At 36.1% G+C, this 12,900-nt stretch overlaps 2 protein-coding genes across 2 annotated transcripts; one reads left to right on the forward strand and one right to left on the reverse strand.

Moving 5' to 3' along the window:
* The first annotated feature begins 2,419 nt into the window (after window positions 1-2,419).
* On the forward strand, window positions 2,420-4,233 carry LOC113771560 (probable protein S-acyltransferase 1). Its single transcript, XM_027316133.1, has 5 exons — window positions 2,420-2,719; window positions 2,912-3,073; window positions 3,184-3,456; window positions 3,546-3,779; window positions 4,069-4,233. The coding sequence occupies exons 1-5, from the start codon at window positions 2,420-2,422 to the stop codon at window positions 4,231-4,233; spliced, it is 1,134 nt and encodes a 377-aa protein (XP_027171934.1).
* Window positions 4,234-6,786: 2,553 nt separating this feature from the next.
* LOC113771561 (putative late blight resistance protein homolog R1A-3) lies at window positions 6,787-10,557 on the reverse strand. The gene has a single exon (XM_027316134.1). The coding sequence runs from the start codon at window positions 10,555-10,557 to the stop codon at window positions 6,787-6,789; it is 3,771 nt and encodes a 1,256-aa protein (XP_027171935.1).
* Between the last annotated feature and the right edge of the window lie 2,343 nt (window positions 10,558-12,900).

Consider the following 12,900-nt stretch of genomic DNA (forward strand, 5'->3'; position numbering starts at 1 on the left):
AATGTTTGTGGTTCGATTTATGTATATTTTTTAACAGTCACATCTGAAACTAAAAATTGCTAGTAGAGTTTCTTATTTATCATTCAACAACATAATTCTCACATCAACGGTCATCTTTCCAGGTCGCTAAAGAAACAAATTAATATAGTAGCCTTCCTCCGACGACTAGGCCTTATTTTGGCAAAAACATCTATGTTGCTCTTACAACTCATGCCATGCTTTAAGAATCACTCGTACTATTTACATCTCAATTAACCGAAGCAAAAGCAAGATATTGTCGGCAGCAAATTTTTATGATCTTTGAATTAATCCTTTTCCTTCACATCCATGGGTTACATCTTGATGTCACTACATCTTGAGTTGCATGTTGAAGTATTTATTCCGGTGATACTCGTGCCAAAAATATTTTTAATGAATGGAATCTATTGAGTATCACTTGAGTTTCTTAGTCTATTTAATTGAGTTGACAAGATCACATAAAAGCTATTAAGCTAAATTAAATGAGACAATAATAGATATTAACCTTAACATGCATGGTTCCTTGGTGAGACTACATCAAAGGTTCCACAAGTTCGACGTTTGGCTCTTTATTGCCGGAGGCAACCCTGAAAGAAGGACAAAATAAATGGCTTTTTCGTAATAGACATTCCAAAAAATACATTGACTGCATATATGTTTTGAGCAAAGAACAAGTCTGCCTAGTTATTAAGATTAAAACTACCAAATTTTTTGTCCCAAATTGACAAGATAAGAGAGCCCCAAATAAACAAATTTCATTAACTAGGCAGACTTGTATATTTAATTGATACAAGATTGGGAATGCAAAAAATCTTAAATGACCAGAACTGCATATTCGGAGCCAGCTAGTGTCTTCACTCGAGAATAAGTCTTATAATCACGATTTCTGACAATGCAAGAGAGAGAATACAGTTTTTTTTTTTTAAAAGCGGGCCTGCAGGCCAACTTTGCCTGTATTTCTTAATATATATGACAATAAGTCGCGATCAATTGTAATGGATATAAAATAAGATGAGCAATTCATAGTTGTTTTGAGTCTACATTGTGTCTAATGGGAATCATAGTCCAAAATGGTGACAGAAACATCTAAAGTTCTGTTGTTTCTGTTATTCACTGCCTTGTTTTCCTTACTAATTCCATCATCATACTCAAGTTCCATTCCTGATAGCTTCATGTCATCAAACATCTCAGCTCTGAATGTTCTTTTATCTCCCCAACAACTCTTCTTATTTAGCCATAGTGGAATCTTCAATCCAAAATCTTAGGTTCTCTGTATCAAGCACAAAAGCAAAACCTTTGGCAATAATCACTCCTCTAGAATACTATATATCACGTTGAAGCAACAGTCATGTGCTGCAAACGAAATGGAGTACAAATGAGGAATACTATAAGTCTGAAGTTCCATTCATCATACTTTGATATGAGAAATCTTAGGTCAATTAGCATTGATATTGAAGGAAATAGTGCTTGGGTTGAGTCTGGTGCAACAATCAGCGAATTGCAGTATTCCATTGCTGAGAAAAGTTTTGCTCATGCCTTTCCTACTGGGAACTCTCCAGGCGTTGGTGTTGCTGGACACTTCAGTCATGTTGGTGGACACTCGTGCCTTTCCTAACAAAAACTCATTTGGAAATTTTTACTAAAACTTGTTGCTCAAAATCTGTTTTACGAATTAGAAACATATTAACAAAATGATATATTACAACAATTAATTCTCAAAACGAAGGTCACTCTGAATGGCATTTGTATACTTATAACTTCTTAACAAGATTCATACTAAAACTAAGGATGGGTAGATTACTAATTACATTTTTATTTGTCATAAATCTCACAATTATTAGCATTCTATAACTCGTTAAGTTAAGTAAAAATTTACTATAACATTATTTAGTGATGTCATATGACATATTTTGTATTAAAAAACTACAGCTATGTTTCGATTGCAGCTATTTGTCAAAAAATTATTTACTTGCATTACAAACATATTTTTTAATACAAATTTTTATCTCACATATAATTTATCACAAAAAATATTATAATAATTATTTCAAATAATCTCCTGTCCAAACACACCCTTTATTGTAGTGATCTACTGGTTCAATCTAGCATCCATTGGTAATCCACTGACCCATCCATTTCAGTGGGCTCCTCCCCGAGCCCAATTTGACAGGTGTGCAAAATGGATCAGTGAGTTGACAGGCTTACTTTCCTTTATATTGCATCCGGGTGGTGCGTGCACACTTTAACCCGATGGCTTGGACCTAATGAACACAAAAATAATAACCGCTTCTAGTTTTCTGAAATATCTTTTCCAGTCACAAGTGACAAGTTTCACCCGGGGTGGTTATCGTCTACAAATTGAAGTTCTTAATTTGAGTCTAGATGGTAGAAATCAGAGAGAATGGAGTGGATGGCGAGTGAAGAGAAAGACGGCAGCGTAAATTCTTCAGTCGCTCAAGCTATCGATAGTTCTGCCTCATTAGAAATTGATCAACCTACAGAAAGTACTATGTCATCAGGAAAGAGGGTAGATAAGAATTCTGAAGTTAGTCTTCAAGCAAAAAGCAAGCAATTGCTTTCTTCTCTTTGGGAGAAAATAATTGGATTCAAAAGGGTGGTTCAAGAAAAATCTTTTCGATTTTGTCGAGGTGGCGACGAAATTGAACAAGCAAGAGTTTACCATTTTTGGCCTGGAAACAATGTAATCCTCCATTTGCTCTTGCTTTACGTTCCAAAGCTATTTCTTATCATTGTACTTTGCTGAATCCTGATAAAGCTTTTAGTTTATTGGTTTAAATCAAAGAAGAAATGGAGGATTTGATGCTTACGCAAAAAAAAAAAAAAAAAAAAAAAGGAGTATTTGATGTTGGATGTCTTTTTATTCTGAATGTAGGTATTCTTTTTCAAGGGGAGACTGATTTGTGGTCCGGATCCAAAAAGGCTGATTTTAACTGCCATTGCTATTAGTCTATCAAGTTGGACATTTGCGGTTCATGTTGCAAGTGATATAAGGAATCCGGCCATCATCGTAACATCTTCAATTTTGACAACAATTGTTAGTTCTAAACTAAATTTCACACACACAAACACACACTTGTATGAGAAAGTTGTGAACGTAACCGAATGCCCTTCTGCTGATGTAACTATATATTGCCCTCAATGCAGGTTCTTGTGAACTTGGTATTTGTCAGTACCATTGATCCTGGTATAATTCCTAGAAATGATCAGTGTTCATCAGTTGAATTAGGAACAATTGATGCTGGTAAACGCAGAAGGAGATCAAGGGTTGTTGTCATAAATGGGATAGAGGTGAAGTTGAAGTATTGTAACATTTGTAACATTTATCGTCCACCAAGAACTTGTCATTGTGCAACTTGTAACAATTGCATCCAACAATTCGATCACCATTGCCCCTGGATCGGGCATTGTGTGGGACTGGTATGTACGGTGACAGCCCTGCAAGTCCTTCTGGCATTAAAATTAGTTTACTGACTATAACTTTCTAATTTTTTCCTTTCAAAATGCAGAGGAATTATCGGCTTCACGTAACATTTCTATTGACAGGATTGCTCTTGTTTGCCTTCATATTCATCTTCTCATGCAAATCTCTACATCACAAATTGCCCGGAGATGGAAATGGGGTGATTGGATTGCTAAGAAATGACCCGGAGACAGTGGCATTGACATTATTCAGTTTTGTAGCCATGTGTTTTCTTGCTGGCTTTTCTTGTTATCATGTTTATATAATTGCTATAAACCAGGTTTGCCCTTTATACTTTCATTTATGCCAATAGTACTTATATCATAGCGGTTTATCTCAAACTTGAATTAATGCATATTTTTCTTGCATGATTGTATTTCATGTGTGTCAAATATATTAATTAACGGGCAATTCTTTTGAGAACAGTACTGAATTTTCGGTACAACAATTATTTAAAGTGCACAGCTTTGAGGAAATTAATTTCTGCTTTGGCATATAAACATAGAAGGCCAGTCTAAATAGCTGCTTAAACAAATTATGATGCAATTTCTATATTATGCCTCGTGCAGACATCTTATGAGCATTTTCACCAAAAGTATGTGAACTCTGGAAACCCCTATGACAAAGGAATCGTAGACAACATTAAGGAGGTTCTACTTGCTTCACAACCACCCTCTAGAGTCAACTTTCGAGCACATGTGGAGCCTGGATTAAGTGATATTAGCATCAAATGATTTTATTGCATATTTAGTACGTTTGCTAGATGATTTCCTTGTTTCCTTCAATTTACTAGTCCCATTATAATTACATTGTACCATGTTTTGGTAGCTGAATTTCTAGTCTTAGATTGATTACAAGCTGGATAGCATCGATTATGAACCTATGACATAGCTAAACTTTGCTTATGTAAGTTTTCCAAGTTTGGTTACTTTAATTTTGTCATCAGCATACCACAATTAGGAGGAAATGCTTCACTATTTATTATGTTAAATTGAGATATCAATTTTAGAACAATTTAAAATGTTTGATAAACAACTTTACAAAAAGTTTCATAATCTTTCAAAAGTGAAGTTAGCACAATTTACTCTCTTAACTTGGCTTCTTTTTGATGTCAGGTTCAATGTTTAAATCTAAAGTTTAGTAGTTGGGAATAGAAAGAATGTAGGGATGGATGAAATGTTCGAATCTAGAGTCTAGTAATTGAGAACAGAAAGAATGTAGGGATGGATGGAAGGATTTAAAAAAAAAAAAAAAAAGCTTTGGGTTTCCTCCTCCATTTTGTACAACAATCAATTTTGGTATGTGCTTGTATCAAAAGTTGTATCAATTATTGTAATTCAAAGACAAATAAGTTCTTGGAAAATTTGCAAACTCAGTAGTGCAAGCAGAGTACTACTATTGAAAAATTACTTTCCACCATGGTTCGCCAAATCGGCCGAGTCCGAGTTGACTCGGCCGAGTCATAACCGGAACGGGGCTCACCGGTACGATACCGACACCCGCATCGCCGTTTCACCGGAATCCGAGTTGACTCGGATTAACTCGGTCGATATTTACCGAGTCAACTCAAATCAATAAGAAATCAGTAAAACTTACCGAGTTTGGCCGAGTCAACTCGCGAGTCAGACAACAAAATCACCCACATGATTTCTTCTTTCTCCCACCGGTTGCCATCCTCATTCCATCACTTCTGCTAGTGCAACCCATCATAATTAGTTGAGGCTTCTTGAGGGTTGTGATTGTAAGACTCGTAATTTCGTTGGGATTGATCATAATCTTCAGATTGGGAGTACAACAAGAAGAATTGGAGCAAATTTGGAAGTAAGATGAATCTGTAAAAATTTTGTGGGATTCGGGGTTTTGGAAATTTTTGTAGGTGGTGGTAAACTGGTAATGGTGGTGGAGCTTGAGAAGAGAGAGACAGAGAGAAATAAAGGGGGGGAGGCGGTGGAAAGATGAATCTGTAAAAATTTTGTGGGATTCGGGGTTTTGGAGATTTTTGTGGGTGGTGGTAAACTGGTAATGGTGGTGGAGCTTGAGAAGAGAGAGACAGAGAAATAAAGTGGGGAAGGCGGTGGAATGGAAACGTTTTCTAGGGATTATGGGAGGCAGTGTGGGTTGTGTACGTGGGAATGTGAGGGGATAGAATGGAGTGAGGAGAGAGAGAGAGATAAACACCCAACAAAAAAAAAGAAAAAGAAAAAATTACAGCTAAATTACAGCTCAAAGGCCACCAGATTCTATCTCACGTCCTTTCCAACTTTCTCTCTAACCCGAACAAACATTTCTTGGTCAAAGGGGGATACCTAAAACATCATTTCTTCTGGTTTTTTGAATGCATTCACGTTTCCATTCATTCAACATTTCAACCCCCCTAACACCAAAGGACCAAGAGATTAGAATAGTCCAACAAATATTAAATTGGATTAGTTAACAACAAATGAACTGGGTTTTTTTCAACATCTTTTGTTTATTAATTAGAACTACGTCATTTTTTTTAAAGACTTACATGGTATCTATGTTAACTTAGGTTTTTATCAAATTTAATTTGATAGTTGTATTGCTTATATTATTTTTTATTTTTAATAATTTTTTTAGAATTTTTAAAAGTTTTATATACTTTAACTCGCGTATCACCCGATATTTAATCGATATGCCGTGACGGATGTGGAACAACCGCGACCGCGACACGACCGCGACCCGCGACGGCGAACCATGCTTTCCACAGAGTATTTGGGGTACGTATACTTCCCACTTCAAGATTCGGTCACAGGAATAACAAGAAACTTGCAAAGAAAACAAGAACAACTTGATCTTGATTGATGCTCAACAGATACGACATAACCAGTATGTGTGCAGAAGTAAAGGGTTAATAAAGAAAAGTAGACTGAAGTGGCTTCCCAACCAAACCAAACCAAACACACTTGGAAAGATCAGTCATCCATCGTGAAATAAAGATCTTCAGATCAGTATTTGCTCTTCCTGAATTTGCTTTTCCTGAATTTGCTCCACTGAACTTGTAGAGTTGGGACATTTAGATACTTCAATTATTTCAAGAGTTGATATATTTTCCAAACAAGAAGGGAAGTCCTCCAAAATCTTGCAGCCTGATCTTGATGCTATTAAGAAAAAGAAAAAGAAAAACTATTAAGAAAAAGAACAACTTGATCTTGATGCCAAAACAGATAAACATAACCCGTAGCAGTACATAAGTAAAGTACTTAAAAAACAAATGTAAAGTAAACTGGCTGTCCAAAGCAAACTTACTTGAGAAGATCAATCGTCCATTATGAGATAAGGATCTTCAGATCGGTATTTCCATTGCTTCTTTGCTCTTCCTGAATTTCTTCCAATGAACTGGTACAGCTGGGACATTTTGACACCTCAATTATTTCAAGGGCATAGCTATTTCCCAAACAAGAAGGGATCTCCTGCAACGCTCCACAGCGATCCAATACTAGCTTCTGGAGACGAGGAAAATAGTACTGGTCCTCGTACTCATACTCGGAGGAGGCTGTCCACTTCACAATGTTCAAGGAAGCTAATTTCAAGAAACGAACTTTAGGGAACTTCTCCACTTCCATTTCCCATATTTCCCCCTCAAAGGCTTGTTTGAGTAATTTGAGTACCTCAAGATTGGGTAGATTTCCAATTGCTGCCATTTTGCTCCATGGCAAGCGAAAATAAGATAGGGTCAATTTTTTAATAGTCAAAGGAAATTGGAAATCTAACTGATATCGGCCACCGCCGTAAATAACGCAACTCAGACTGAGTGATTCCAACTGACTTAGACAATCCATTGCTACATGATATTGAACATCTGGCTTCAGATTGACAGAGCATCTCAGCTTGCGGATATTTGGAAACTTTCTCAACAGCTTGCTGATGTTTTCCTCAGGATCGAGAGACAAACAGGACAAGAAATCTAAGTCACGCAACTGTGACGAGTTGTCAAGATTGTCTCTAGGGAAAAAAAAACAATAATGCTTATCGACCTCATCAATTAGTTGTAAATGCCTTAGTTTCTTCAGGTTCCATACGGTATCTGGTAGTGAAACTGAACGATGAGTTGAAGAATTTCGCCAAATCAAAGTTTCCAAATTCGGGAGATTGCATACTGATGATGGGAGACTGATTTTACCTCGACCTAGAATCGCCAAGTAGCGCAAGTGAACAAGCAGTTCTACCTCTCTAGGAAAGGGGTCGAGTCCAATTTGGCTCAAATCTAACACTTTGACAAGTTTGATGATGTGAAAAATGAATCGAAGGTCAAAACTATTACTGTCTTCATCGTGACTGAATAATAATAGACTGCGTATGGCAGGAGAAAATAACCTCAAGTTGTCAAAGTGCTCGACCTTAGAATCAATAATGCATAAGCGACGTAGGTAACATGGCAAAGTGAAAGCAGATAAGTCATCATACCTACGTACCCGCTGCAAAAGCTTTTCTTCTTTGGCTTTTGTCACACAAAACTCATATAACAAATCGTGAATGCGACAAGCTTTGACCCCATCAATGGATCTTGGTTTCGAAACTATGACTAAGCTTCTGCTAATAAGTTCCATCAGGTAATCATTTGCCACATCCTCTGATCTCTTGAGCTGAGTTTTTTGAACAAAACCTTCAGCAACCCATAGAGAAATCAACCTCCTGGTATTGTGTTCATGGTCTTCTGGAAAGGCTCCAAAATAAAGAAAACATGCCTTCAGATTATCAGGTAAATGTTTGTAACTCAGCTCTAATGTAGCGGTACATTGTTCCGTACTAGAAACATTCCTTGAACTTAAACCTTCCACAGCTTCTTTCCAACCATATCGGTCCATCCTTGAGAGAATTCCGGCAAGAATGACAACCGTAAGAGGTAGTCCTTGACACATTTCCACAACTTGCTGTCGAATTTCACATAGTTCTGGAGGAGCCAAATCTTGTCCAGGATATAACTTCCCTTTTAGCAAATCCCAGGTCTCATTAGGAGTGAGTTGAGGAAGAGAATACGGTTCATGGTCGAGTTTGGCTTGCGGAGCAACACCACGGAGCCGACTTGTCAAGATAACTCTACTTCCATTTCCATCATCAGGGAATGAGGCTTCCAATCCGTTCCATGCATCAATGTCCCATACATCGTCCAAAACAATGAGATATCTGTTTTTCAGCAAACGTCTTTTGACTTGAAGAGCCAGATCTTCTTCACCCATCTTAAAAACATCCTCAGGAAGCTTGGACTCAATACAAGTCAAAATTTGAAGCAACAGATTTCTCTTTTGATATATTTGAGAAACAGTACACCAAGCACGCTCTTGAAAATGGGAATTCACTGAAGAATCATTGTACACTTTTCTAGCCAAAGTTGTCTTACCGCATCCCGGCATACCCACAATGGAAACAATTTTCACTTGGCGTGATCCATATCTGAGTCCATTGATTATCGATGCCGTCTCATCCTCGAATCCCACCACCACATCATTGACTATTGGCTTACTTCCTTCTTGTGGCATGTGATTGAATCTCTTCGTTACTTCCTTAACTTTTCCACCAAGTCTGTCGCTATCACAAATCTTCAAGGCCGCAGCTTTAATGATGTTCATTTCTTCTAAAATGGAATGAATGGACATTGAAGAAGAATCTAAGATATTTCCAGTTATTAAGGAGTCAATAAAAAGCTCTATCCTGTATGCCACCCCAACAATACGATTCCAAATTGCCTGGACCTCCTCATCTTCATTTTGCAGCTCCACAATTTTCCACAGCAAAGAACGTAAACAAACAAGTACTTCCTGGACTTTTTGAATTGGATGATCGATCAAAGCAATCGAGCCGGCCTCAGAACTTGTCACATCCATCATCTTTTCTAGAAGGGAATCAACAAAGCCCAGTCCATTGGTCGTAGGAAAAGTGAATGATGATGATTCTGGACACTTCTCTGTGATTACTGCATCGATGAGCTTAATTATTTCCAATAACTCAGAACACACGATATCCATATCCTTGGCTTGTATGGCGTCTTTGATTGCATTCAGAGAGAGTGGGGAAATAAAATCTCCTCCATAACATTTCACGACTCGAGTAGGATCTCTTACTTTCTCATCGAACTCCTTTGGCTTCTCCTTCAAAATGGTTCTCAAGGAATTGAGCCCCTCGTAAAACATTTGTAGTTGACGCAAAATCACAGGACAAGTACCATGCTTTAGTTTCTCCCAAAGATTACACAGGAGAGAATGGTAGAAGTCTCTCAATATGCGCTCATCTGTATCTCCGTATGATTGTCTTGATAATTTTGAAGCAATCAGGGCCTGGATACAAGTCTCAAGGACTTGCGGTTCAACAGGAATAATCTTCTGCGGCAGTTCCGAAATGCTTTCCTTGATATCCTTGGGCGATCCGAAACCCTTCTTAAACTGGAACTTATAAGAGAGGCCTGCTGCATTGATAGCCACAGCTTCAGTGTGAACCAACAAAGGTCCCAATTCTGTGTTTTCAACGCCATGCAGTGTGAGAAAACGGATGAAGTTTTTCATGAACGCCAGCTTCTCTTCAAGGGCTTTAATTAGTCCAACTTGATGTGCCAGCCGACTCCTTGGAAGATAATTCACTAGATTCTCCAGAAGAGAATCCATGAATTCCATAAGGTCATCTTTTCGAACGACCGAATTACTGGACTGCCGTGACGAGGAACCCAAGAAAAAGACGTACCAGTCGCAAATTTCTTGTTCGAAGGATTCCATGTCTTTTTCTAAATCATGGACCACTTTCCAGGGCTGATCAGAAGATTGGATCTCCTTTGCCCACTTGGGAATGGCTTCTCCAATGCGAACTGCCAGAGCTTCTAGGCTTGCATGATGATTATTTGCCTGGTTCTTTTTGTTGTCAAATAGTAATTGCACATCACCGTTGCTGTATTTTCTCGCACACAGAAGAAATGTTCTCAGATATCTTGGCATGTGTCTCATGCGTCTCAGGTACTTCTGCGGCCAATTTGGAAATTCTGGATAATCGTTCTCCAGCGCTTGCAGATCATCCAAGATGGAAGTAATACAAGTGATACTAGTGGAGGCCATCTAATAAAAGGAAGATCAACAAGGGAACCAGAATGTATCGATCTCAGTTTAAGAGATGAAACAGTTCTCAAATATGAAAGGAGATCTCAAATAAGAGGAGAAAGATCTGCAAAACCTCAAAAACAAGTGCTCTCCCCTTTTCTGCACGTTGATTGCTAGTGTCCAGAAAGTAAATGACAAATAGTCATCGGATACTTCTTGTATGATTGAAAGAAAAAAAAAGACCCACTGCACATGCGTTATCCACTAGTCCAATTGCTTGAATGGTACAAATAGAAGTTATGGTATGGTGTTTTATAACAAATAGAAGTTTTAATGCTTTGGGCTCTATTGATTTCCATGTTTATTGCCTTGCCATCAAACAACAGCTTTTCACATTGAGAGCTGTCTACAATGGCTTTAAGTAAAATTGGTAAGCACCACAATCTCCGATTTCACTCCTATTAGATGGAGTTTGTCAATACCTACGTTATCTATAAGTTTTCATTTTTATAATTTCAGTTTATAAATGTAAAGTAATACTATAGTACTGGAGGCCATCTAATCAAAGATTAATAAGAGAACCAGCAGAGATCTCAATTTAGAGATGAGACAACTCTCAAATGTGAAAAGAGATAAGAACTGCAAAACCTCACAATCGAGTGCTCTTCTCTTTCTCTGGTCATAGATTGCTAGTATATAGAAAAGAAAGGACAAATAGTCAATGGACATTTCTTGGATTATTTTAAAAAAAAAATTATAGAAAACGACTCCATTGCAAGACCCTTAATCATTAGTCCAAATGTTTGAATAATACAGCATTAATTACGCTCTTAATAATCTTTTAATACATCTAGCAGAACTAATTTCGCAACCAGGTCAATCACACCATACTGCCAAATTATTTTCATTAATCTTGCACGTTATATATAATTGCTTATGTCAATGAAATAGGACTTTAATTTAATTTTGAGATTAACAACAAGAATTCAATCAACAATCCATTTAATAAACTAGTAATAGTTCGCGTACTTTGCACGTGATTATATTAACCCAAATATGACGTCTTATATATAGATTTTTTGTGAAATTTGATTGTTTACCTGATAATAAAACATGTCATATTTTCATTAACCAATTATTATTCCAAAGACCATCTAAATATGAACTCTTTGACCAATTATTTTTGAATTTATTTCGAGTTTTCTTTTTTTAATTTATGTCGATCTTTTTGGTAAATTATGAATTTACCTTTGATAAATAATTCCTAATTCGGTTATTTTCACCAAAGTTGTTGTATACTCACAATATTTTTACCATAAAATCATAATATTATTTTTTTAAATATTGTAGAAAAAATATTGCTAAACAAGAAATATATGCATACATGTCAAGTGTAAGCCTAGTAAATAGAATTCTTAATTATTAGAAAATAAAGACTTAAATCGTAAAATCAATTTCTAAAGGGGTATTAGAATAAATAAATTGATTAGTTAGATTTTGTCATTCTAATTATTTTCACCACACTCATCCCTTTCTTTACCCTTTTGGAAAGCTCATTTACGAACCAGAGTCTAGACGTACCTTTTCTTGCTTAAAAATAAGCCCCAAAGTTAAGTTTATGATGAAATCAACAAATTTTATGAAATAAAAAAAATTTGTATCAACATTTTAAATATTATTTTCCCTTGCTTAGACAAATGAAATGCAATTGTATAGTTAGAATGAATTAATTCTTGAAGAATAAAATATATGAATCGTGCTCATATCCAACTTTGCAGGAACATTTTACTTTATATCTTTCCAGTTGAACTTTTCATAAAAAATTTTGTGAATTTGAATTGAATAATATGAGGTGTATTGTTGAATTTGGATTATTGACATTTATCTAAGTGTTATTGTGGTTGATAAGAATATAATGATTTATACAGCTTTAGTGGCTATTTAGTTTCAATTAATAGAAATAGTTGGATTCTTTTATTTTTGCTTTTTTTGAGTATTTCTTTATGCTGATAGAAGGCACATAATTATGTACCTGTCTCATGATATTCATATCAAGATTCTCCCAATGAATATGGACTCTTTTCTTATTCTCTTTTGTTCTAAGAGCATCTATTTTTTTATACTAATATTTTTTACAATCTTAAAATTGTGGTTAATGAAATTGGTCAAACTATTTTGAGTAAGAAATTGTTTCGAATAAGAAACTTTGATGCACATAAAAATTGGAGATGAAATGTAAGGGTTGCTAAATAGTTTTAATAGGGAGCTTTTCATTTTAATTACCATTATTATTGAGATATATTCATTTGGAATGTTTCATATTTTAATATATTGTTACCACAATTAAAATACAATAACTTG

Source organism: Coffea eugenioides, chromosome 5 (genome assembly GCF_003713205.1).
Source record: "Coffea eugenioides isolate CCC68of chromosome 5, Ceug_1.0, whole genome shotgun sequence".
NCBI classification, from domain to species: Eukaryota; Viridiplantae; Streptophyta; class Magnoliopsida; order Gentianales; family Rubiaceae; genus Coffea; species Coffea eugenioides.